Genomic DNA, 27,735 nt, shown 5'->3' on the forward strand with positions numbered 1-27,735 from the left:
AATTGAACTACAAGCCACAGCACGTAAACAACCCCAGACAGCAACATAGTGTCGGCCCAGATCCGGCCCACATCTGGGCCGTGTGGAATCCATGTGTACCAGATGTGGGCCGGATCTCAGCCGACACCATGTTGCTGTCTGGGACATTGATTCCATAGGGTCTTTCTGGTTATTTTCTTTTCATGTTGCTCTGCAATAAAACATTTTTGCAATTCATTCAGAGAAAAAGAAAATAAAATGTTTCAAAATAAATAACAAAAATTCATGCAAACATTCCAGCTCTTACCTAGCCTGTTGTCCAGTACTCCAAAATCCAGGGAATATTTGACCACGTGGTAGTTATTCCACACATAAAGCAGATTATCTCTGGGATTATAATCCACGGCGGCGATGTACTGGTACGAGTTTGGGAAAAAGATGTCCAGATAGCCATCTTTGCTCAGCTCCGTGTTGTAGATGTAGTCGATTTTATTCCCAGTGGATTCGCTATCGTCGTCTTCATAGACGCTCTTGACCACGTACAAGATTCCACAGATCATGAAAGCGTTGGAAGCGGAGCGTTTGTCGTAGGCCGTATCCCATGTTCCCTCCACCCTAAGCGTGTACGGGTTCAGCTGGCTGATCACAATCCGTCCGTTGTTTTGTTCCGTGGCATAAATCACCCAAAGTCCGTTCTCGTCCACTGCCAAATCGATATCCGACTTGCCGCCCCAACGGTATGGAGACGTATCGTGGTAGTTCGCGCTGGCAATGATGGCCTCACCGCTCTTGATGCGAGTGCGCAGATCGAACTTGACGATATTCCGCGTGCGCTCCTTGTTGAAGAACAGCGCGCCGTCGTAGACGACAAACCCGGTGCCGTCCACCCGATGGGGAAGTTTGTAGGTGGTCGTGGGTCGGCCTGCAACAAAGTCCTCTTTGCTTGAGTATTCGGTGAGGGTGTCTGTGCGATACGGCGTCCAGGGCATGTAATAGATCTTATCTGAGGCCTGAAGGGGGTCTTTACACCAAGCTCCCGACTGGTGGTCCGATTCAAACAGATGCTCGCTCTGATAAACGCCACGCAAGAGCCCTGGGCACAAGAAAACTACAAACAAACAGAGAGAGAAAGACAAGTGAGCGTGGGTTTGAAAGCATCAAGCCTCTTCACTTCATGACCATTTTCATTTATCTGTATGGAAAAGATGGATAACATCTCACTGCCGTGTACACAATGACATGATAAGTTAGAAATGTGTTGTTAAGGAGACACATTTGGGCTGCTTTCAATGATCCATTACATTATATAAAAGGAACCCGATAAACAGATTATGCCAAGTTACGAGAATGACAATCCTTCACAGTTCTTAAACATAAACGCAGCTCTCATAAACCGCTGATACTCTCTTGTATTTCTGCTCGACTAGATTGTGCCATATCACTTTCACTAGGCAATGAATGGTACTCTCACAATGTGACACATTACATCTGCTGCATATTGTATTATTGTATCTTATTCTAGCCAAGAAGGGTTCGTTTAGATATGATGTTGGATGACTGCCTGACTGATGTTAAAATAACAGTTATGGGTTATAGACTTTGAAGAGAGCAGTATCATATTTGTTGCTATTTGAATTTGAATTTGTAACATGATTAGTAACATGCTTTTTAGTTAAATTTAGATTCTGCTAATATATCCCAGGGGTTGATTTTTAGTAAAACAATAAAAATCACACTAAATCGGTCTCGTTATGATTTACCGTTACAAATGTCTTTTATGTAGATTTTATTGCTTTGCCCTTTATTTTTTGAATGCTAAACTATATAAAAAAAAATATGTAAAAAAAAAAAACACCATAAAGATACAATAAATGTGTCAATAAATGTGTGAATAAACAGAGAAAAATATTCAATTTTAATAGTTATTGGTTGGAGATAATTCCTAATTTATTCCCTAATAAAGCTTTATCTTTTTTCTTTTTTTTTAACCAAATTATGCAAGAAGGGTGAGAATATATTTTAAATATAAAGTATAACATATGAACTAAATTGTGTAAAATTAACTATTGCAATATGTAAAATGTTCTATGAGATGATAATGTATTATAATTATAATGAAATATATATCTAACAATTATTTAAAATTGTAATAATATCTCACAATATTTCTGGTTTTACTGTATTTCTGATCAAGTAAAGGGATCCTTGGTGATCGGATATGACTTATTTCTATATATATAATGTAAACTTTAAGAAATTCAAGTAATGGATGAAAAGCTGCTATATGAAGACTTGGAATACAGCCTCATATTGACGATATTTTGTTATATATTATTTTATTTTATTTTTCTGTTATTTTTGAAGCTTGCTACCTTTAGTGACAATACACTGTAAAAAAAAAAAAAAAGGTTGTTTCAACTCAAATAAATAAGTGTTTGTGCTGCCTTAAAACTTTAAAATAATATCAAATATCCAAGTTGTCACTTAGTACAGATTTAAATTTGACTAAACTTAATATTTTAAGGGAGCACTTTTTTTTTTTTAAGTTGAAACAATTTTTTTTTTTTTTTTTTTTTACAGTGTATTAGAGCTGTGTGATCATTCTTCAGAATTTCTTCTTTTTGTTCCACAGGAAGCAAGAATTTCACAAGGGTTTGAAAATGATTTTCCTTTATTGGTGAACTAGTAAACTTGGGGTACGTTTACATGACAACGATGTACTAAAAAAGGAAACATTTTTACCATTTATTTCTTTTAACGTTGTCTAACAAAAACGATCCCCATTCACACAGATCCACGAAAACTATTAAAAGTGATGTATTCTGCATGCCAAACCATAGTATGAGCCTATAGACTAAACACGTAATACGCATGTGCATGACATCAAAGGTTTTACAAATTCGCGTTTTTGTAGTTTACACGACAACAATAACGGTATCGTTTTCAAAAACATACACTTTGAAACCTGTTTTCAAAAGTTTGCATTTTCAGGCCCCCAAAACACCATTGTCATGTAAATAAACGGCCAAAATGCATAAGACGTTTTCCGTTTTTAGTTGAAAACTGTGTCGTGTAAACGGCCCCTTGCTCTTGGAGGTCCACTATCCCGGAGAGTTTAGCTCTAGATCTAATTAAACACACCTGAAGCAGCTAATCAAGGTCTTCAGGGTTACTAGAATCTTCCAGACAGGTTGGCTCTAAACTCTCTCCCTCGTGCAGCAGGATTGTGCACATGCAGAAAGATTGCATTTAAACTTGAAGTTGGCATTTCAAATTTTGATAAATAAGAGCGAGCTCATTAATGACAGCTGGTCAAAGGGGCCAGAGGCCACTGAGACATAATAATGAGCTTATTCTTATTACAATCTGAACGGATTCCATCCCGATGCTAAGATATTATCAATTTGTGTCATCTTGATTTATTGCGTCTGTGCGCACAAAACTAATAATAAGAGTATTTTCTTCCATTTGGGTCCGCTCTAACCAGCCATGCAGCATCAGAACAGAAAGATTGTGTTTCTTTCCAGGGCTTTAGCCCCGGAGAAATTGATTAAACCCAAGGCCTGACTGCGGCAATCCATACACTTAACCAGATTAGGTTAGAAATATATAAACTCATTCCAATTAATTTCCTGTGAGGGGTCAAATCTGTTGATACCAAAGACAGTGTAATCTACAGAGACAGCGGTAACTGAGCAGCAGGTTCGGGCCGTGTGCGTCTGTGATTGCATTACTAAATCTATGATATTTACGATAGCAGAAAAGCTCAGAACGGTCAATAAATTAAAGCTAAACTGCGCTCTGTCCACAGATTGAAGCTCTCGCCATGTGTGGGTGTTTCTATGGGCACTTTCATGTCCCAGGGGTTGATTTTTATGAAAACAATAAAAATGACTTGTTAAATGTTTTACCTTTAGTTTTCATTGTTTTACTTCAAATGCCTTTCATGCTGATTTTATTGCTTCACCTTTACTTTCAAAGCTAAACTACGAAAATTTATCATGAAAAAATAATACATGTGTGAGAAAAAAAAGACATAGTAAAGTAAACCATTTCGATATTTATAGCATGAAGATAATTAGTATTTTATTATAATTAAAAACATAATTTCCCTTTATAAAGTTTATATAAAGTTACTTTTTACATTTTTTTTATACCAAATCATGCAAGACGAGTGAAAATGTATTTAAAATATATAAGATTTAAACAAAACATAGAACCAGAGTAATATTTATTGAATGAAAATGATTTGTGAAGATAATTAATTTCTTGTAATAATTTATTCCTTAATAAAGCTTTCCAAGTTACTTCTTACTGTTTGTTTAAAAAATATATATATACTAAATTGAGTCAAATAAACCTTTTCTTTTCATCATTTATGGTGTGAAAATTATTTGTGTGCAGATAAGTCATAATTAATTAATTAAATTAAGTCATAATTTTTAATTATTATTATTATTAACATTAATTCCCAAATAAAGCTATATCTAAAGTAAGATCTTACCCTTTTTAAACCAAATTATGCAAGAAAAGTGCATATATTCTTAAGTACATTAAAGAAACTAGTGAGTTTGGAAAAAGTTTTGTTAAGAAATGTATTTACCAAACGTCCAAAGGGCCAAAATTGGCCATAGTTGAGGAAACCTCATTTTGTTCCTTGTTAGTGTGAAAAATAAACCTTCTTTTGCCTCTGCGATTGAGTCCATCAGCTCCACTAGGAAGTCTGAGCATCTCTGAGCGAGAAAATGATACAGCGCTGAACGCTTACACAGGTATTATAAAAGTTAATGAAGTGGGTCGTTCAACTCTAGCGTCAGCCCCATTATAAGTCTGCTAAAACCTGTATCGTATCTGAAACCTACCACACACACAAACCATGCGGCACTGAAAAACACATACACAACTCTCTGATTGTCCATCTAGAGGATTACAGTGATATACAGTGAACGGCTATATCAGAAAACAAGTGCGCTAGTCTGTTTCTTAAACCTGCATTTAAAGTCAAGCCCCACTGTTATCATTATCAACATCACATCACTCTATTGATGCTGACCAGAGCACAGCTACACACAGATTTAAGTTTTTCTAGAAAGTGTTAAAGCGACAGACGCTGCACCAGATGGGCTGCAGGAGCAGGAGACCAAGGATTCTGAATGGGTGAAAAAAGGTTTTCAAGGAATAGTTATATATTATAATAATTCCAAAAATAAACAGCCCATTTGAATTTACTCACTGAAAATAACATTTTAAAACCGCAGTGTCTTTTTTAATCAGTGGAACACTAAATGAGATTTTTCAACAGAATGTTTTTTTTCTTTCCCCATTGTAATTGTTTTTAGATTGATGTAAAAAAAAAAAAAAAAAAAAAAAAAAAAAAAGACAGTGAGGTAAGATAAATAAAGGAATTTAAAAGTTTAAATTTAAAAGGAACATAAGTTTACCTTGTTTTAATGATGTTTAGATACATTTGTCTGAATTTTTTTTTTTTTTTTTATGATTTCTACTTATTAGTCTTTTAGGTCTGCCACTACTGCAAAAAAAAAAAAAAAAAAAAAAAGGTATATAATATATTTTCATAAATATTTTGGTCATATTTTTCCGGCAAAATATTCCATATCAACTTTTCTTCCCCCACTGCATTTATTGTTTCAGATTTATGAAAACGAGCTTTAGTATATTGTGAAAATGTGCTTAAATAAATGTATCTTTAAATTTATGTATCTATTTAAATTTGTACTTTTTCTAAACAATTTTTTTGTTTTGTTGTTGTTGTTGTGTTTTTTCTTTTCTTTTTTTTTTTCAGCTTTGGACTTCCCAGAAACAACAGAGATTGTTGGAACTGCATGGCATATTGAAGCCTTTCTGGATGACTAGTCAAGTAACAGCAAGTAGACATACAAGCTCCAATTCACAGTGGCCTTATCAGTAAAGCTTAAAAATGACAAAGAATGACGGCTATACATGTCTTCTGAAGTCATACGACAGCTTTGAGTGACAAAAATTGAAGTCGGCAGTAACTGGTGAGACTCTTAAATATCAGTCTGTTACTTATGCAAAGCTTCCGTTTGGCTTGTGTACAATAATGTGTATAATTCATATGGACCCCTTGTATGAAGTTTTGTTGTTTTTGGAGCTTGACAACCCTTGCATTTTAGGGGAAAGCACAATATGCATATTCTGCAAAATGTGTTTCACGGAAGAAAAGTCATTTGGGGAGTAAAAGAGGCTTTATTATTTGGTGAACTATTGCTTTTAATACGAATACAGGCTGAGTAGGCTAGAGGAAAACATCAGAGAGAGATGAGGAGGAAGAGAAAAAGAAAGGAGGTGTAGGACAAGAGGAACATACACCATCAACCGAGTTGCTCAGTGTTTTAATGCTCATCTCTGCTGCTCATCTCTCGTCTCCACGTCATGTCAATCTATCCTGAACCTCTGATCTCAGACCAGCTTCCCATTACAGTCCCTGATCTGATGAACTATACAGCATCGTTAGCCAACTATGGTCACAAGTTCTGTCGTTATCAACAGTTCAACGAGTTGGTGTTTTCATAGTTCCAACGAACATTCGCAAACCATTGCAAAGTTGTGTGGTTGGAAAGACAGCTCTCGACTTGTGGTTACAAGCATAGTTTCTTGTTTGCATGACATGGACTTAATAAATATTTATCTTGAGCAAAATAAGCAAGCTGACATTCAGTATAATATATTTCTTTTATTTAGAATATATATATTATGTCATGTACTGTACGTCTTTTAGTTTGTCAAGAGATTTAAAGTGTCGTTTTTGAACAGTGTGCATGTGCGTACGTGTTCTACTACGTAAAAAAAGAATCTATGAATAAAGCAAAATATTTGAGAAAAAAAATGAGAATTAGTCCTCAGATGCCATGTCCGTAATTTATAGCAAAACAATTTGGCATTAATTCGGTTTCAAACGGATTAGTTCAAATAAGTTATTACTCCACCACCTGTGTGACATCACACTGTAAATAATTATATGATCAATAAGTTATGACAACATATGTTTTTAGATTGCTTGAACTCATCAAAATAAGTTCAGCAATTTTCAACTTTTTTATGTTGTACAAGATTCAACTCATTTATTAAAAGTTAGTTTAATGTCATTTTAGTTGAAATGACTTAAACATCCAAGTTGATTGTACTTAAAAGCTAAAGACAGCAACTTGCATCAATACGGTCGTGACCAGCTAGTTGATTTATTGAACGTTGCATCGTACTATGGTAGTTAAGCAGCGAGTTACGTGGCTGTACGGGAAACGCCGCACACCTTGATTGATCGACCTCCAGTAGTGGATCATGTTTCTGATAGCAGGGAAAACAAAATCAAAAGCTAAATCAAAATAATATGCAACTAATCACATAATCATGCAGTTACGATAATAAATAGTCAAATAACAACTTTTAAAAGGGAGGAGAAAACACTTCCCATTTATTGTGGTGTCAATTTCAAATGTCTTTACTCAAATTTTTTATCAATTTAAAGGTACACTATGTAATTGTTCTCCACTAGAGGTCGTTTATTCAAAACAAAGGCGTAGCTTGATGACGCCTTAATTTCGCAGAATCATGGGAGTTGTTGTCTTCACCTCTACAGCCGGTGGAGAATACGATGGGCAGAAATCCTATTCATGGATGACCAGTACTGTATCAAAGATGTATTAACGCTACGAAAGCCATTGCACTGTAAAAAAGGATTTGAGGCTTTTGCTACCTCAACTCATTTTCATAAGTCAGTTCAACTAAAATGTTGAGTGTACTTAAGATATCAAGTTTCCCTGTGCCCAACTACTCCGTTTAATCAGAGTAGTTCAGGCAACATATATTTCTTAGTTGTATGAGCGGCCCCTGCATAAATATGTGGGAAACCCCACAGAGCGCCCCCCTACAACGCGTGCGACGGCGACCTACGAGAAACTTCCATTTTGGATGGATCAAGAGTTCCTGAGGTAAGCTTGAACTTCTATCTTACTTGTGTTAATAAAAATACTTGTTAAATTAAGTGTAAACTAGATACATGTTACACAGGGTTGTCAGTGGCCATGATAAAAATATTTTTGTCCGCATTCCATGTGCGGGTGTTCATAAAACACTGCTGCTGCACCTGCACATGACATGCGGTCAAAAATATATTTATCGTGGCCACTGACAACAACCCTGTGTAATATGTATATTGTAATGTCATTTATCGTGGCCACAAATTTGTTCCTTGTTTTACGAATTCGTTCCCTCTTTATAGTTAAGTCTTGACGACGAATTATAAGGATTCATTAACTTCGCGCGCGGCGGACTGGGTTTTTGCTCTGGCACTTTTTAAACTGCGTCTGACGAAGGAATTCATATTTCTGAAGCGAGTCTTACACTTCACAACGAATAAATAGCTTTTATAAAAATGTATAAAACAAAGTATTTAAGTTACTTGAACTCTGGAAAGAGGCTAAAACCTTTTTTTTTTATTATGTAGGCTATAATGCTGGTGGCTGACCGTTGAGTTGCCATGGTAACGTTAACCGGGAACATATTCAAGCTGCTGAAGAGGACGTCGTAACGTTATTTTACAATAAATCATGGATATTTTGAGAATTATGTATGGTATAATTATTCTTAATAGACATTTGGATAACAATTTAGATAATTTAATATTGAACTATACAGTAAATAAGTTAGACAGCACAAATCCCTAATTAGAACTCATCCTGCCCTATTGTAAGTGGGAACAAAAACATTTAATTAATAAAACCATCACAAAGTTTTGTGATTGTAACGTTAAGTGACATATCAGCAGCCCCAGTGTTATCAGAAATAAGTATTATAAGCATGCTTGGTCCTACAGTTGTCACAGTTTCTCTAAAGTTCCTGTTTTTTTGTGTGTTGAGACTTCAAACCAGAAGAGAAGAGCAGCTGCTTTGCTCGGACTTCCATATTACCTAAAGGAGCAGGATCCAAACAGTTCCATCCGTGTCTGTGAGGTGAGTTGATTTCAATATGTCATGGGTAACTGTTGTCACAGTAAAAAACATTTATTAAAGGTATAGTTCATCCAAAAATAAAAATTTGCTGTTAATTTACTCACCCTCAGGCCATCCAATATGTAGTTTTTTTTTTAACAGTGGTCAATATATTATTTGTTGTAAATATACTGACAAATATATGAAATAATATATTGCGTTAACATATTGTAAGTACACTCAACTAATTACATTTTACAGTGTAGCCTAAATATATTGTAAATACAATTTTCAATATATGAAAAGCGGCAATTCCTTATGTACATTGTAATATATAACACAATATATTAATGCAATATATTATTTCATATATTTTTCAGTGCATTTACACCATATATTGGTCATAAATATATGGAAATATATATATGGAAATATATTTCGTTCCGTAAGGGTTATCACGCCCCCGTCGCCACACTGTTCTACTGAAGGATAAGTCACCTACATCTTAGATGGCCTGAGGGTGTGTAAAATAACAGCAAATTTTAATTTTGGGGTGAACTATCCCTTTAATGTAAGACAAAGCTAAATGACTGTCTTTGTTTTAAACATGTTTTTTGTATGTCAGTGTAAGTGCACTATAAATACTGCCCACTAAATTCACATAGTCACTGCAATAATTTATGGCCATAATTACAGTTTTATCCTTTATAGCTTAGTACAAAACCAGGCACGTTTTTCATTGCATATTCTGGTTTTGGGAAAATGGATACATTCTAGTGCTAGACAAACTAAAAACTACATTGAAATATCTATTGTGTAATTACTACGTAGTTTTTTTTTTATTTTTTTTTTACATAGGGTAGTACATTAAAGGGTTAGTTCACCCATAAATGAAAATTCTTTCATTAATTACTCACCTTAATGTCGTTCCTAACCCGTAAGACCGTTATTCATCTTTGGAACACAAATGAAGATATTTTTTATGAAATCTGAGAGCTTTCTGACCCCTCCATAGACAGCAACGTTATTACCACTTTTCAAGGCCCAGAATGGCAGTAAAAGACATCGTTAAAATAATCCATGTGACTCATGTGGTTCAACCTTAATGTTATGAAGCCACGAGAATACTTTTGTGTGTAAAAAAAAATAAAAATAACGAACTTATTCAACAATGTCTTCTCAGCGTCGGAGAGTGACACGGAAGAGAAGAAATTGTTGAATAAAATCGTTATTTTGGGGGTTTTTTTGTGCATAAAGTATTCTCATGATGCTTCATAACATTAAGGTTGAACCACATGAGTCACATGGACTATTTTAACAATGTCTTTACTGCCTTTCTGGGCCTTGAAAAGTGGTAATAACGTTGCTGTCTATGGAGGGGTCAGAAAGCTCTCGGATTTCATCAAAAATATCTTCATTTGTGTTCCAAAGATGAACGAAGGTCTTACGGGTTTGTAACGAAACGAGTGAGAAATTAATGACTGAATTTTCATTTTTGGGTGAACTAACCCTTTCAAGTTTGGTATTGTAACAGTACATGCTTAATTACTAAATACTTCATTATGTTCTTTAGACTACCAGTTCCAAACAAGAGGCTACAAAAGAAGTTGACGTTGGCCTTGGCTTCTCATTGTAATACTGAAGACGGCGGAAGGAGCCAAGCACTTCTAGCAAAGGAGATAGTCGTTATTGCAGTTGTGCTGGAAGAGAACATCATCATACGTGAGCTAGGAGATGTTGGAAATGCCTTTTCCTCACTCATGGGTCTTCTTTACTGTCTTGACATAGACTATCCCAAGTGACTGAACTTGTACACATTCGCGATGATACAAAAAGTTTTCATGGACATCGGCAGTGGTATCGGCATCGATTTTATTTCTATATTTACAGTTTTATGTACCAGAGTTTACATTTTTTTAGATAAATGTTTATGTTTACAGAAACATTAATATGAAATGTCAATGTTTAGCTATGTGTTTTAATGGTAAGGTGTTTTAACATTAAGTACATTAAAAGATGTTGTCTGTTTTGAAATCAAATAAAATAGCATTCTGTATGTTCTTCTTTGCAAATGAATCATTTTTATGTAGTACTATTAGAAAACAGAAACTTAAGTTGTGTGGGCAAATTACGCAGTTCAGTTTGTTGAATGAACTTAACATTCCAACTAAAATGAACTATTCTTGAAAAAGTAACCTGGCTGCCTTAAAAAAATACGTTAATTCAACAAAATTAATAGTTGAGACAATTTTTATTTTGTTTGCACAACTAATAATTATAAATTGACTCAACAAGATGCTTAGTGTAAACAACTCAAGATAGCAGAAAAGTTTGTTGGTGTCACTCATTTTATGTTGTCTCAACTGGGATTCAGGTTTACACAACTTTTAATGTCTTGTTGGTGTAACTAAAAAACTAGTTCATTAAACTTAAATTAAAGTTGATCAGACTATTTTGTTGCCTTTACCTTTGTTACCCCAACGATTAATTCTAGGTTTAAGGAACTCCAATATATGTACAAACAACTGAATTTTCTTAGCTTACTTAACACAACATTTTAAGGCAGCCAGGTTACAAATTATTTTAAGTTGAATGAACTTGTTCGTTTTTACAGTGTGGAGCGGAACGATTTCTAATGAGAAACAAGCACGACACTCAGCTCGAGAGCAGTGGAGCTTTTATTACGCTGTAGATGCCGCTTCCGCTTCTTCCGGTCATGCGTATGTGGGGTAACGCAGCGCTGTTTTATCATATTATATACATTTGAGTGTGATGAAAGTTGTTATAATGCTACTCTGTGCGTTCGCTCGGCAGCTGCTACAGTATATGAGACTATGATGCTATATGATATGAGCTAGATCGATATTAGGCATGGTAAATATGGTACTTGCGGTAAATCAAGAAAACAAAAAGACTAATTGTGTTGAGCTGTATAACAACGATTAGTTTTCTGTCGATGAATGTATCAAAACAGTTGCTCACCTGTCTAATACACAATATATTAAATCGTCTTTGGTGTTTCCATGGTTTCTACAGAATAAAAACCGGAAATCGAGAGTAACACGAGTATGATGTCATTGATAGGCGACCTGGTGTCCTGGTTAAAACTGCTTATTTCTCTGGATTTAAACATTCGTAGAAACATCTGGGGATAATGTAAGTACACAAATCAACAAAATATAGAATATTGTTCTAGTGGTTTTTGGATATTTTGAACTAAAAATCTTACATAGTGTGCCTTTAATGTGAATGATATACCAATTTCTTTAAAAGTGTGTGGTTGTGTGTGTAAATAAAAATATTTTGGTTCATATTCATCTGCCACTTGGTATAAGCTGGTCAAATTAGACAGTTGCCAACATGGATGGGATGTGTGATGTGCTACAAAAATAATCATGACCCAGTGTGTTGTGTGTGATGATTCAACGGCTGCTGAGAACACGAAACGATCAAAATTCAAGAGGCCGTTGGAAACCAAAATGGTCTCATTTCCTATTCAGCCTGCCAAGTTAATGTTTTGGAATATTTCATGTGCAGTTCATGGTGATATTAATACGTTTGTTTTTAAGGGCTTTTTTTTTTTTTTTTTTTTTTTTGTATTGGCACTTGATTTTTGAGTCCTGAAGCAGAACCAGTTGTGAAACACTGAATCAGACCAAATGCAAAACTGCCTGAGATCTACACATCTGGAAATGTGTAACTCTGTGTGTGTGCGTGTGTGTGTGTGTGAGAGAGAGAGAGAGAGAGAGAGAGAGAGAGAGAGAGAGAGAGAGAGAGAGAGAGAGAGAGAGAGAGTGTGTGTGTGTGTGTTATAGCAGTTCTTATGTTCTGTTTCTCATCTGATGGTGTCACCCTGAAGGTTAGCAGCACTATCATCATAATGATGTCATTTAAAATGCTGTCAGCTCATTGGCTGGGTTATTGATTGGGCTTCACTGGATGTTTTAAATGGGAATTAGATTATGAATATCATTACTGTTAAAGTGCTAACGGGGGTTTGCGAGCACTTAGCCGATACACTGATGCTATAAGATCTAATTACCTGGCAGATGAAAAAGGATTCATAATATGTATAGGCCTGAACAGACAAACTCAATGTACGCGTGAAGCGTGTTTGAATGCCGAGGCAAATTCAACAACAAATGCTGCCGTTTGTCATAAATTCAGGATGAAACTAATAAATATTAATTAAATGTTTTTTAGACATTCTCTGTCTTGCATTATTGCATAATCAGCAAACCTGCATATCAGTGAGTGTGCTTTGATGCTCAATCTTAATGTGATTATGATTAAGGTTTACAAAATGGACATAAAGGTTGCAAGTTGTTTAAACAAAAATGTATTGATTGTTCTCTGCTTGTAAACAAAATGTTCATTTCAAACAACATTTTTTTTTTTCTTGTGTTTTCTCTTTTTTTTTACCAGATAGGACTTTTTAAAAAAAAATCTTAATCAGTATTTCTATACTGAGTATAAACATTAGTTTTGTTGTGCTTGACACCTCACTAATAATAATTTACTAATAATTGACTACATTTTCAATTGTGTGACAGTAACGAAGCACTTTTCAAAAAATTGATGCGTTCCCAGTAATAATACTTTTTTCAATGGATATTGCACATTATCGCAATCTGAAGCAATAATGAAACCTCTCTCTCTCTCAAGTCACATTGAGAAGTCTGATTCATTTTAATGAGTTCCCTTGGACTGTTCATTTAAATTGCTTTTAAATGGTTTCAAAAACGAGTCATCTCTAGTTTCCCAAGAGGTCCCTTCAAAACATTTTATGATTTTTTTTTTAGCTAAATACAATTTTAATGAAATAAACATGCTGATCATTTCTAATTTCCATTCAGTTATGTAAATTAGGGTGTTTGTTTGTTTTATTACTATTTACTATCATTTCAAGTGTTAGCTCATTTGCATGTGTTTGCAAGTTTGATGCTGTCTGCCTAATTGAGTTTTTGCGTGCCTGATAAATGCAGCTTTGAATTTTTTTATTATTTTATTGTATATACATGTAGATATAATGCTAGTGCAAGCAAACAAACAAACAAATAAAATAAATAAATTAATAAAAAAATAAATGAATAATGAAATAAAAATAAATAAAAATAAAAAAAAAGAATTAAAAAAGAATTAAAAAAATAATTAAAAAAATAAACCTCTCCTTTAAAAACACAAACATTAATTCATGGCATCCCGTTGCACTCATATTCATCCAATAAAATGATTTGTAAAATATAAATGTCACATGATGACACAAGGTTTTTTTTTCTTTTTTTTTTTTTTCTACATTTTCAGCAGCACCAGAAGAAGAGCATTATAACACACATGAACTGAAATGAGGGTGAACACTACGAGGAAACATGAGCCCACCACAGCACCATCTCCGCCACATACATAACATTTCCTCCAATAACATATAATACTACCAAACACACAGTGTGTTTGACTTTTAAATATCACTGTAACATAGAGCCAGTGTCAGAAATAATCTCTCTAGTAATGAATAAATGTATGATGGTTTACTTGAGAAAATGTTAAACATGTTGCGAGGGAACCAACATACAGATGCTATACGGGGTGAAAGAAACACGTCTTTACCTTTCTGTTCCACCTCTATTTTTAGGCATGGAGGAGAAAAAACAGAGACAAAGAGAGAATATCAGAGCAATAAAATAATGCTTGGACTTTTTCTTCTTTTCCAGAACAACCTGAGAATAAAAGAAACCAAAAGCATCCGTTCTTGTGTTACAATGAAGTCGGGTGCAAACTGTGTGATTTTTGCTTGTCCTTTATGATTGTTGCTTGTCAGATTGTGTGACATCAGACTGTCAGACTCTATGATACACATCTTTGTCATGATTGACAGTGTCAGACTCAAGCAAGATTCCCAAAATTTGCCTCAGATTTGTCTCAGAATTCACATTTTGTGCACCCGACTAAACACAAGAAATAAAACATATTTGCGTACCAGCAAACCATTCAGCAGAGTCCTGTGGAGAAACAGAAAAACTCAAATTATAGTGTGTGTGTGTGTGTGTGTGTGTGTGTGTGTGTGTGTGTGTGTGTGTGTGTGTGTGTGTGTGTGTGTGTGTGTGTGTGTGTGTGTGTGTGTGTGTGTGTCTAAGGAAGGAGTACTGTAAATGAATAAAACAGTGAGTTATGAAAGAGAATTCAGCATTGAAATCAAACAATGAGACACACACTGACATGTCACATCATTAATCACATAAATCTGTTTATGAAACAACATTCATACAGTCATTTGTTAATGTGTATGTGAGGTTTACTTAACTAAAGTTCAAGGACAAACAACAGCTTGGAAGTAAGAGAAATCTCACAAAACCTCTTGTTTTGAACCTCTGTTTCTATTTCAAATAAAAGCTTATCATTTAAACCTTCTGTTCATCAAAGAATCCTGAATGTATCAGTATCAGTTTCCACACAACGAAGCAGCACAACTGTTTTCAACATTAATAATAATAAGAGATGTTTATTGAGAAGCAATTAGGATGATATTAGGATGATTTCTGAAGGATCGTGTGAAAATTCCGTATGCATCACAGGGAAAAAAATACATTTTACAATATATTCAAATATAAAACAGTTATTTTACATTTTAATGATACAAATACAGTTAAAATACAAATAACATTATATTATAATTTTTTTTTAATAAAAACATCGTTCAGTATGTTTTGGTTTACGAGGACACATGAAGGACAGAGGAGGACAGGGGAAGGACAACCACCTTAACGTTGTAATCACATATGCCAGATCACACACACACACACACACACACGCACACACACAATGGCTAAACGTGTGTTTATGTGCATGCATGATCTGTTCTATAATCATTTATTTTGATAAAACAGGATTAACCAGATTACCACCCAAACAGTAAAAAAAATAAAAAAGCCAGCTAGAGAGAACTCTTTTATAAATCCTTATGAGCTGCCTTGTTGTTCACATTTGTAGACACCTTTTAATGGTTTCCATAAGAACCCTAGCATTCTTGACTCAATTTTAATGGAAATGATTGCATAATAGTTTCATGTTATTGGGTTATTTGATTTTTTTTTTCTGTTTAACGAGCTGTTTAATTCAGAAAATGTATTTTAAAGTCCCCCTGTGGTGAAAATCAAGTTTTTAATGTTGTTTATATGTATATGTGGTGTTTTTAATATGCTTTAAGACAAACCATGTGCAAATTCATAAATCAACACGATTGCTGAGTATTTTCTCCTTAAAACTGCAGTAAAAGAAAAACGGTGTGAAATCACCAGAATTCCTTCCGTCACAAACAACCTTGTAACCAATCACGTCACGAGGGGGGCGGGCTTTAGCATATAATTAACTACAGTATGACCTCTCTGAAGCAGTGGAGTCTCAAGAGAAGCCAGGATATCCTGGTATATTTTTCTGTTGATATGAAAAATTGGGTACTTTTAGCAATATAGCAGGTGAATTATGTATGTATATTATGATGTTATGATGAACTATATGCCTGACATTGTATGATGTTCAAAGCATTTCAAAGGATGCTGATGTTTAAATGGTAGACTGAGATGGCGAACGGGAACATGGTTTGTGTAACATTAGCAAAACATTATTAGCTGCTTGATAACGTAGTCAAGCAAAAGGCTAATCATATATATATATCCATAGATCCGCGTATACCTCAATGAAGCAAGGGTGTCAATCTGAATTAATCTGAAAGAAAAAAAAAACATTTAAATATGTCATTCTGGTGATCAAAGATGAGATTTAAGGGATACAATTATTGACTACAGGGGGACTTTAAATAAAAAAAAATGAAATAAAACAAATTTAGTTAATTAAAACTAAATCCATTAAATGATCCCATGGTGGAACCCCTAAAAGAGGGGTATCCAAAATTGGACCTGGAGTAAGATCTTGATCAGCTGATTCAGGTGTGTTTAGTTGGGGTTGGAGCTGAACTCTGCAGGACAGTGGCCCTCAATGAACTGAGTTGTGCACCCCTGTTCTATATAGACGCTTTATATGATGAACAGATTGAATTTAGGCTTTTATTCACATTTAAACTTTCAGCGAAAATAAACAGAAGCTCAACCGAACCTGCTTGACGCACAAGAAAAAACCTCATTGGTTCTTGCTGAAGCTCAAACGTGCTGCGTAACACACAAGAAAAAACCTCAATGGTTCTCGCACGTTTGAGCTTCAGTTTACCACAACTGATGTGTGAGTTGATGAATATTTATATGTGAATAAAAGCCTAAATTAAATCTGTTCATCATATAAAGCGATCAAGTCTCTTCAGAAAATTCAGATTAAACCCCTCAATTCATATGGATTAGTTTTACGATATCTTTATGAACTTTTTGAAGCATCAAAGTGTCAGCTGCGTAGCTGTCTATGGAGAGACAGAAAGCTCTCAGATTTCATAAAAAATATCTTCATTTATGTTCTGAAGATGAACAAAAGTCTTACGGGTTTGGGACGACACAAGGGTGAGTAAATGATGACAGAAACTTCATATTTGAGTGAACCAAAATGGTAAGTGGTTAAGTAAATTGATTCACAATCTAATTAGAAATTATAGAACAAACACGGATAAATGTAACCATTTAAAAGAAAAAAAAAAGATGTACTAAATAATGTTAACTTTACTGACTGCTTAATTTTCCACTAGACAGGCACCTTACCAGATTGTGGAACTGAGCTTCTATTTCTGATTCATTCATAAATGTGCTCATGTTGGCATGAGGCAATGTGGGCGGGGCTTATTGACATAAGGTGTCAGAAGACCCCTAAAATCAAGGTCACCATAGCGAGGACCAGCAAGTTGCCATGGACACCACTCTGCTGCCATGGGTACCAGCTGGGTTTCATTGTCCAAGAGAAATCATGTAATTGTGAGACAAGGTCATTTCTCTAACACGCACATGCGCACACACACACACACACACACCTCAAGCCAGAGGGAAGCAAAGTGATTAGAGATTCAAAGACTGAGATTATTTTTAGAGCTGTGTCTGTAGCACAACAGCTCAAAATCACACTACACAAATTCAACATGAAAAGGAACGTGAGACGAGGCCCCGCCCACAAGCTGTGATGTCATACACAAGCCTATTGCACCTTTAAGTGTGAACTGAAAGTAATGTTTTTGGAAACGTAATTGAATGTTAATTGCAATAACATGAACATGTATTATAGTTAATTTTTTTATTAAATGTATATTTAAATGCATCTTTAGTGTAATTTCATAATTGCACTGTTGTACCTGCAGTTCAGTGGTAATCACACTAAAATATGTCTATATAAATTTGAAAAAAGGTTGGAATTTAAAATATATTAACTTTAAAGAAAATAGTGCATGAAATATAAAATTAGAATAGTGTACTCAAAATTATAATTAAATTGTACTGTCGAGCTTATTAATAAGCATTTATAGTAAACTAAAAGACAGTATTGAAATATTTTTGTAATTACACATTTAAAGTTATAATATCATATTATTATGATAATATATAAAATTATAAAAATATAATCAAGTACTTGACGTGCTTTAGCATGTTAGTCAACACATCAAAAAAAAGTTCACTAAAATATGACGAAAGATTATTAGTTAAGAAACTGTTAAATACTCTCTTTAAATGGCCTTTTATTTCATTAATATTATTATCTGCAAGAAGTTTTTTTTTTTTTTTTCTTTTACTTTTAAAAGTGTACATTCAGTAAAGTTATGTGCACTAGTTTTTCACAAGGGACGAGACTGACAGCAAAGTTATTTTAGGTAATACTATTTTATTTAGCACATTCTGGGCTGAAATATTCTCGGCTCGCGAGTGACGCTCCTACTGTCATCCTTTCCCACCACCTGTCATAGAAACTTTTCATCATCCAATCAATTCCAGATGGATCCATCTCATATTTTATCTTTGAATATGCTGCTTCCCTCTGAAATTTATCACATTACGTAAGTAAAATGTGAATGGCATTTCACACTGACTTTAAAAGGGACATATCATGCTAAATCCACTTTTTTACCCCTTAAATGCATTTTGTTGTATATTTGGAGTGTTTAGAAGTACAGAAAAGTTTAAATTATTCTCTTCAGGCGCTTCGTTGATATCTTTATATTCTGTTTTGGTCATATTTGGCAACCTGTTCCGATTTTTCTATTCTCTATTACGTTTTTTGAACTATTACGTCACAGTATTTGCAGCGGAACTGCCAAATAAGGACATCGACTCCCGGCCCAACACTTCGAGCAATCCTCCATCTTTATTTCTCGCTGTGATTTTGTAGTCTAAGCTCAAGGATGCAGAAGTTACGAGAGAGTAAGTCAAAATGTTCGGTTGTTGGATGTAGTAACCCACACGCTTCATTACACCGTCTCCCAGCATCAGAACCTCTTCGAAGTGCCTGGTTGAGTTTTATTTTTAACGTAAATGTACCCATAAAGTCATTTTTGTGTGCGCGAACGCGAAGCACTTCAAGGATAACTAATGTTACTTCAGCAACAACAGGGTTTATCTAGCGGCACAGAAACTTTTGGACATCCAAGATTTGTGTCAACACAGAAAACATTTCATCATTGGATAGTTTTTTCGTTTTATTAAAGTGTTGTTTTATGTCAGCTTAATGCCCGGAACGCTTTTCAGAATTGATAAGGCAACTTATTTAGCACAATTCACACGGTAATTCAGGAAAAAAATATCTCCGAATGCTCCACATGAAAGTTTGGTCTTCTGACCTTTTACCACCGTGTCGATTTATTTTGATTAATATGTGCGGGGGAGAGAGAGCAAGACAGCGCCTCTTGTTTACACTTTCGCCTGGCTCCGAAGAGAGAGAGAGCGCGCGCGCGCGTGCGCGCGACCGGGTCTCTCTCTCTCTGCTCGTTCTTTCAGTTAAACATGCGCCCTGTCACAAGCGCGGCAGTTCATCTACATTACTCACCGATCAAATAAGACTTTGGCGGGGCAAAAAAATCGCTTTGGCGGGCGCTAAAACAAGTTCAATACAGGAAAATCGTATCTCTGCTATCAAACTACAAAAATGGCCGAACGGGGTGGAGTTGAACCGAGTGTCACCTCTGCAACCTGGAGAGGGAGCGGGGTATGAAGTGTCTAATTTGCATTTAAAGAGACCGCACCAAAACGACTTGCTCTCAGACGCACATCAGAAAAGGGGCCTGCGGAGCTATAATAATGAGGAATTCAGACCCAAGAATTGCAGTTCCGCTTTATATAGACCACAAATGTATGATTTATATGTAAAAAGGAACGATTTAAAAGCATGATATGTCTCCTTTAAGTCTTTGCTAAACGGCTGATTAGAAACGTGTTTTGTCTCCTGATTTCAGTGAAATGCTTCATTAAGAGCAAGAAAACAGGTGTATTAAGAGCCATTTTCAAGTTGTCAGATAAAGTCCAAACTAGCAACAGCCTTAAAGTCGGATTAAACCGTTTCCTATTTGACCTCTAAGGTGGCGGGGCAAGTGTTGCTGTGGCCTGTCTATGCAGTGAATTATGAATGAATCAAAATGTGTGTGTAGCTGATAAGAGTAAACATATTAGAGCATGTCAGCACAGATGATTTAGCGACTACAGGCTACAGGTTTTTCACTGGCTGAGCTGAGCACACACACACACACACACACACACACACACACACACACACACACACACACACACACACACACACACACACACACACGTCAGAGTGAATCCAGCACATTTCCTCAAGTGTCCAGGTGTCTTCCATCACTACAGGCAACTACATCACTTGAACCATGTCAATGCATCAATCACCAAGGCAACCGTGTTACAACTAGCATGTCAATACATGACAATCATTTTGACTCGCAGAGAGAGAGACAGAGTGGGGTCATGACAGCTGTCAACAGCATGTCCGGGATAAGAAATACAGTCAAATCAAAGAAATACGTTTTTATACCTTTGTTTAGAGTCAATAAAGTCTTTTTATTTATTTCACATTATTACTAATACGTACTACTACTGTTTGCATGCAGACATTGTCCTCATGACAATTAAGCAAATATCTCATCAAGTAAAAATGCATTTATTACATATTATTATTATTATTATTAATAATTACTAATGGTTACTAATTATTATCATTATTATTTATTTATATATAATTATTATATATTTAATAATGATGATAATAATAATATTGTTATTATTGTTGTTATTATTATTATTATTGTAATAATAATAATACTACTAATAATAATAATAATAATAGCTATTATTATTATTAATTTAAAGGGATATTTCACCCACCTCTAGAGTTGTTTCAAATGTGTATGTATTTCTTTCTTCTGCTGAACAAAAAATAAGATATTTTGAGGAATTGACGGGCCCCATTGTACGGAGCCCATAAGGGGACATGGGGGTGGAAAAAATATGCGATGCGAGGAAAAATAATAACTCAATGGTTTTGCGTTCACTCGCAAATGTTTAGTGTTCCCCATTTGCTTGCAAAACCTTTGTGTTCTTTGCGAGTGAACGCAAAGTTTCTCGGGGGAACCAGAACATATGTGAGAGAAAGCAAAACATTAAAAAATTATTCCTCCCATCTTTTTTTTTTTTTTCTTCACCATGTCCTTTTAGGGGCTTCATACCATTGACTTCCAGTATGAAAAAAAAAAGACTATGGAAGTCAATGAGGCCCTTCAAAATAGTCTTTTGTTTTCAGTAGAAGAAAGAAATTCATACAGGTTTGGAACAACTTGAGGGTGAGTAAATGAAGAGAATTAAAAATTTTGGGTGAACTATCCCTTTAAATTGTAAAGTCTTTATTTACAGTATGCTGATTTACAGTAAATAAAAATGCATTTTTGCACTTTAATTGTAATACATCTAAGGACAGTCATCACTGAAAAAAAAAAAAATGAAAAAAAGAACAAACTCATAAGCATTTGACCACATTATGTTATGTAGGGGTCTTTTTCATTCTTCTGTTCCTGAATTTTCATTCCTGAAGCTCAATGGAAAAACATGACGCTAGTGACACCAAGGTCAAGCTTTGTTTCCACAAACACAAACTGAAAAAGGACCTTGAATAACGGTATACATCGCTTCAGATAAAGCGTAAGCCTAATGCAAAATGCCATTTCTTTTTTATTTTGTGCTGAAATGCCACTCAGACATTTGGTCAGATTCACCCGTCTCAGACACAGGAGACCCTGACAGCACTTAAAAATCTAAAAATGAATGGATGTTGTGATGGTGGTGATTGTGCTTGATTGCTGTAGTGCGTCTGGAGGGTTTGTGAGTGTGAGAGTTAAAGGGAAATTAAGTGCTTTGGGACTGTGATTTCCACCGAACTGCAGGATCAACAATTAACGCTTGACACCAGCTCTTTACAAAGTCAAACACACAAACACGGACTATGGAGAACGACTACAATGACAAATGCAAATGCTAATATTGTTGCATCTTATTGGCAGGAACTTCCCGTTGGAACCGTTTGCAATTAAATGAAAATGCATTATAGTTTATGTTTATATTAAATGCAATTAGTTGAACTTGGGAGAGTTTTTTGACACTTTTAAGTACATCTGTATGTAATTTCATAATTACTTCAATTGTCTTTGAAATATGGTTAAAATGTACCGTGGAATGTCCTGACAAGCATTTACAGTAAACTAAAATATACCTATTGATTGATTAATTGACTGATTGGTTGATTGGTTGCAGTTACACATTTGTAATGAAGTTGCTGTTTAGTGCATTTAAAATATATTCACTTCAAATTCAATATCGAATAACACACTGCTGTTACAAATACTATCATATTAAAGTTATTTACATGTGCTTTAGTATGTTAGTCAAGACATTAAAATAAGCGTACTTTAAAGCACCATCTTAATGAGACTTGACTGGAATTTGTTTCAATATTTTCAATAACTTACAGACATAATGGTTCACTGGAAATCAAAATATGTTTGTAGTCCATATGTAAATCATATGGCTGACTGTGGATTAGGCTGATTGTGTTTCACAGTGAAAGACTGTCTGCCGTCTTTAAAATACTTTTTTTAGTTTTTAGTTAAGGTGGTTAAAACTAGGCTACTTATTTTGTGCACAGTTTAAATGCACAAATATATCTAGCTGCTCTCTGAACTGAAGAGAGAGAGTCCAGTTGTCACGAAACATAACCGGTCAATCTCACTCTTCACACTTGATCAAAACCACACAGAAATACCAGTCAGGTGTATGAAATCCCCTCACACACACACACACACAGGCAGAACATGTTCAACAGCAGGTGTGAGTGTTGAGGTGTTGATGCGTGAATAATCCTTCTGAATTAAAATCAAAAATGGCCAGCTAATAACGAAAACTAGATTAACAAGGTTAAAAGCGTTACCATGCTACAGCAGTGATTTGACTTAGACACATAACCATGCCTTTCCGTTAAAGTGAACAAAATAGGGTCTGAAACTTTTTCCCCTCTTCTTTTCCTACAAAAGATCAGTGCTTAATGTCAGTCATCAACCTCAGGATATCAAATGAAATACCATATGAGCAGTTTTATTTTATATTCACTCATTTTGTTATGAGGTCTGCAGTTTTTGCTATTAAAGTTCCTAAAATGTGGGATATGTCTAAAGATTGATATGACTTGACATGACATTATATGATATCCTATCCCATCCCATCCTATATCCAATATCCTATATCCTATATCCTATATCCTATCCTATCCTATCCTATCATGTCCTATATCCTATCCTATCCTATCATATCCTGTCCTGTCATATATCCTATCCTATTCAGACTAAGAATCACCATTTTAAAGGGGGGCAGGATAATTTGATGTGTTTAAAACTACTGACTTTTCATGCGCAGTTAATTTTATACTAGCTAATAATTTTAGAATGCATATCTAATAGTTCTCACAACAACAGCAGGATTGATGTCTCTACTGCTTTCAAGTAATTGGACCCAAATTGCACCATATTCCTGAAGAAAAAAAATTGTTGTGCGATCTGTGCCCGAGTTATTGTGTCGAAACGCAGACTCGACTTCTGTTCTGGCCACATGTCCTCTTCAGGGTCAAAATTCAGACAAGCAGATGAAACATGGGACTCATTATGGGTCTCGTTGATTCAATTACTGACCTAAAAACAACCTAAATTAATAAACCCACAAGGCTATCGTTTCAGTCTCTGTATATCCATAATCTGATACTGATTTTATCCGCATCCTCTGTGGACAGTTGGATCGAAAAGCTTCAAGAAGAGCCAAGCCGTTTGGAAAGGAGATTTAGATTATTTCCGCGAGCTGCTTGTGGGCGCAATCTGTTTTCCAGCGCGGCGGCGGTCTTCAGCGCTGTCCACATTGATTATATTCTGTGATTTTGGGGCGAAAGCCCAGCAGACGCTTATTTGGATGCTCTGATCTTTCCAAATCTCCTTTGAACCTCTCAGCGCAGCTTGCCGGGTCACAGGAGGGGCGCGTGAACACGTCCAGAAACAAGCCGATGTCTTGGCTCCGGTTTTAATCGGATTCAGACCCAACCGATACCTGTAATCACCTGCGTATGATAAACACCTGATGGCATCCAGATACTGCCAAGACCAATTAACTGGCGTTCAGAATCAGGGTAATTAACTGCTGATTGGTTGCACATCACACAGCTGCATTCGAGCAAAAGGTCGGCAGACGCCAATATGACCAGCCTACTGGTTTCCACGCTCGGATCGCATGCTCTGATTGGACGACACTCAACGAGGCGGTGTTGTGCAAACAGCGAGTCGTCCTGGTAACTCTGCGACAGGTAAAGGAGCATGTGCTCACAGATTGAGCACAGGTGTTGTTTGTTAAAAGGCCGATGATGGCGAATCGTCTGGCAAGACTACAGAACATTGAATGCGAACTGCACAGAGTGATATCAGCTTATGCACGGAAGATTGATTACAGCGAGAGAAAGACGCAGGTGCAAAAAAACCTGCCAAAACAATCAGCTCTCATTCTATTGCCCTCATAAAGGCCAGAATCCATAAAGCGATTCTCTCTATGCAGACACACAAAAGACAAAGGGCCGCATCTGAACACACACAGGCACAATGCATGCTGGGCCAGCCATTCTCTTCAGTCCTGCTGAAACGGCATTATTGGGAACTGGATTTAAGGCGAAAGTAATTAAGCGCTAATTAAATATCTGTGGTACACCTGGTAAAGAGTCTGAACAGACCATTGGCTAGATATCGGCAGTCAATATGAAGACAGCCGTTATTTGTCCCTCGCTCACTGTGGAACAGCTTCCATTTTTTAGATTTTAATTAGTTTGCAACTGCTTGGAAACACACTAAAACAGAAGCTGACGTCAGAATACACATTAAACTGGCAAACAAGTATTTTAAAATCAGAACGATTACACGGTTGAATTGATGATAGATGATGGTGAGAGTGTGCTTGTGTGTGTGTGTGTGCGCTTCAAAAACTCTTCAGGAGAATTGAAGGTCAAACTTGAAGTACATAATAATGCCCCAGACACCAACAGCAGTGTCCATCACTCAGGGTCAGCATGAACACAAAATCACCTTCACTGTCCCGGTGCGTTTTGTATTTGATGTGTAATGGGAGAGACGCTGGCTGTCAGTCAGACACTCACTGGTGGTCTTTCTCAATGAATACTAACACACATCAAACTCTCTTATCAAACGCCTTCCCTACAGCAAAAACATGATACCTACCACCATCTTCCACAGCAAAACACCAAAAGGGTTTCATATTTGTCCCCCTGACCAAATATCCTTCCCTGACTTCCCTATTTCTTTTCTCTTTCTTCGATCAAACCAAGACCTGATTACAGACATCACTTTCACCTGACCTCAGATGCCCCGCCCACTAGGTTTCAAGAGCCCCGCCCATCTGTTCTCTCTGTGGATTTCAAAAGCTCCACACACTTCTCTTATCTGTTTGGAGTTCAAAAGCTATTCGTCGCTTTCCCTTATCTCTGACTCAGAATGCAAGTTCAGAATGCATGTTCAGTATACAGCATACTACCTACTATATATTTTTTAAATATGCTAAAAGAGTAGGCTACAGATTATGAATCAATAAATATTTCCAACTTCAGCATGCTACATTGTTGTCACATGCCTAGCATGTTTAATTCTGAAAGTTTTGTCCACCTATTTTCTCAGAGATTGTTTTTTTTAAGTTATCTTACATTTTACTAAAATTGAGAAAAATGTATTGCAACAACAAATCAAATTTGGTATTGCTTATAAATGTTGATAAAAAACACTTAGATAGCTGTATATGGCACATTTTAGTAAATGTTATTCTCGTATGCACAGTGTTGTGCACACTGCATACTGAATACAACGATTCTCAGAATAGTGTGTGAAACAGTATGCATTATGCAGCACTGTTTGCACTGTTATGACGTGACCTCATTACATGTGTCACACATTACATGTTTAATTGAGTGAGTTTCATCTCACAAATAAAAATAGTTATTTTTGCAATTATTGTATTGCATGTACACTATCGTTGAAAAGTTCAGGATCAGTACTTTTATTTTTAACGAAATGCATTAAAGGGTTAGTTGGTTCACCCATAAATGAAAATTCTGTCATTAATTACTTGCCCTCATGTCGTTCCAAACCCGTAAGACTTTTGTTCATATTCGGAAAACAAATGTGACCCTGGACCACAAAACCAGTCACATGTCGCACGGGTATATTTGTGGCAATACCCAACAATACATCGTATGGGTCAACATTATCGATTTTTCTTTTATGGCAAAAATTATTAGGATATTAAGTAAAGATCATGTCCCATGAAGATATTTTGTAAATTTCCTACCGTAAATATATAAAACATTTATTTTTGTGAGTGAATGCAGAACAATCATGAACATAAATGGACAACTTTAAAGGTGATTTTCTCAATGTTGCGATTTTGTTGCACCCACAGATTCCAGATTTTCAAATAGTTGTATCTCGGGCAAATATTGTCCTATCCCAACAAACCACACATCAATGGAAAGCTTATTTATTCAGCTTTCAGATGATGTATAAATCTCAATTTTTTTAAAAAAATGGCTCATGTGACTGGTTTTGTGGTCTAGAGTCAAATATAAATATATTTTTAATGAAATCTGAGAGTTTTCTGTCCCTCCATTGACAGCTAGGCAACTACCATTTTGACACTTCAAAAAGTTCATAAAGAGATCATAAAACTAATCCATATAAATTGAGTGGTTCAGTCCAAATTTTCCTAAGAGACTCGATCGCTTTATATGATGAACAGGCCTTTATTCACATATAAACACTGATCAGCGGACATAAACAGAAGCTCAACCGTACATGCTTGACACGCTAGAACAAACCTCTTGCTGAAGCTCAAATGTGCTGCGTAACACCAGAAAAAAACTCATTGGTTCTCGCATGTCAAGCGAACATGCTTTACCTTCAGTTTACCACAACTGATGTGTGAGTTGATGAACAGATTGAATTTAGGGTTTTATTCACATTTAAACATTCATCATATAAAGTGACCGTATCTCTTACAAAAAAGTGGACTAAACCACTCAATTCATAAGGATTAGTTTTATGATATTTTTATGAACTTTTTAAAGCGCCAAAGGGTCAGTTGCGTAGCTGTCTATGGAGGGACAGAAAGTTCTCAGATTTCATCAAAAAGATCTTCTCAATGGCGTAATGAGCAGAAGAGACTTCTATTAAAACCATTATAATATCTCATCAACTCCAACATTTTGAGAGTATAATGCAGTAGAT

At 35.6% G+C, this 27,735-nt stretch overlaps 1 protein-coding gene and 1 long non-coding RNA gene across 20 annotated transcripts in view; one reads left to right on the forward strand and one right to left on the reverse strand.

Annotated features, from left to right (window-relative positions):
• LOC307155720 (adhesion G protein-coupled receptor L3) overlaps window positions 1-27,735 on the reverse strand; it is a 324,537-nt gene that overhangs the window by 130,353 nt on the left and 166,449 nt on the right. For 14 of the 19 annotated variants that reach the window (XM_079866593.1, XM_079866603.1, XM_079866604.1 and 11 more), the window contains 2 exons: window positions 14,556-14,570; window positions 287-1,087 (listed from right to left, as the gene is read on the reverse strand). In XM_079866593.1, the coding sequence (XP_079722719.1) occupies window positions 287-1,087; window positions 14,556-14,570 (816 nt within the window). The remainder of the gene's footprint in view (window positions 1-286; window positions 1,088-14,555; window positions 14,571-27,735) is intronic. The other 5 variants (XM_079866601.1, XM_079866600.1, XM_079866608.1 and 2 more) reach the window with 1 other exon arrangement.
• Window positions 7,688-11,424, forward strand: LOC307155723. Its single transcript, XR_013820558.1, has 3 exons — window positions 7,688-7,949; window positions 8,877-8,969; window positions 10,522-11,424. It is a non-coding gene; the product is annotated as an uncharacterized lncRNA (long non-coding RNA).

The sequence above is a fragment of the Squalius cephalus genome (assembly GCF_949319135.1).
Source record: "Squalius cephalus genome assembly, chromosome: 3".
Lineage (NCBI taxonomy): Eukaryota > Metazoa > Chordata > Actinopteri > Cypriniformes > Leuciscidae > Squalius > Squalius cephalus.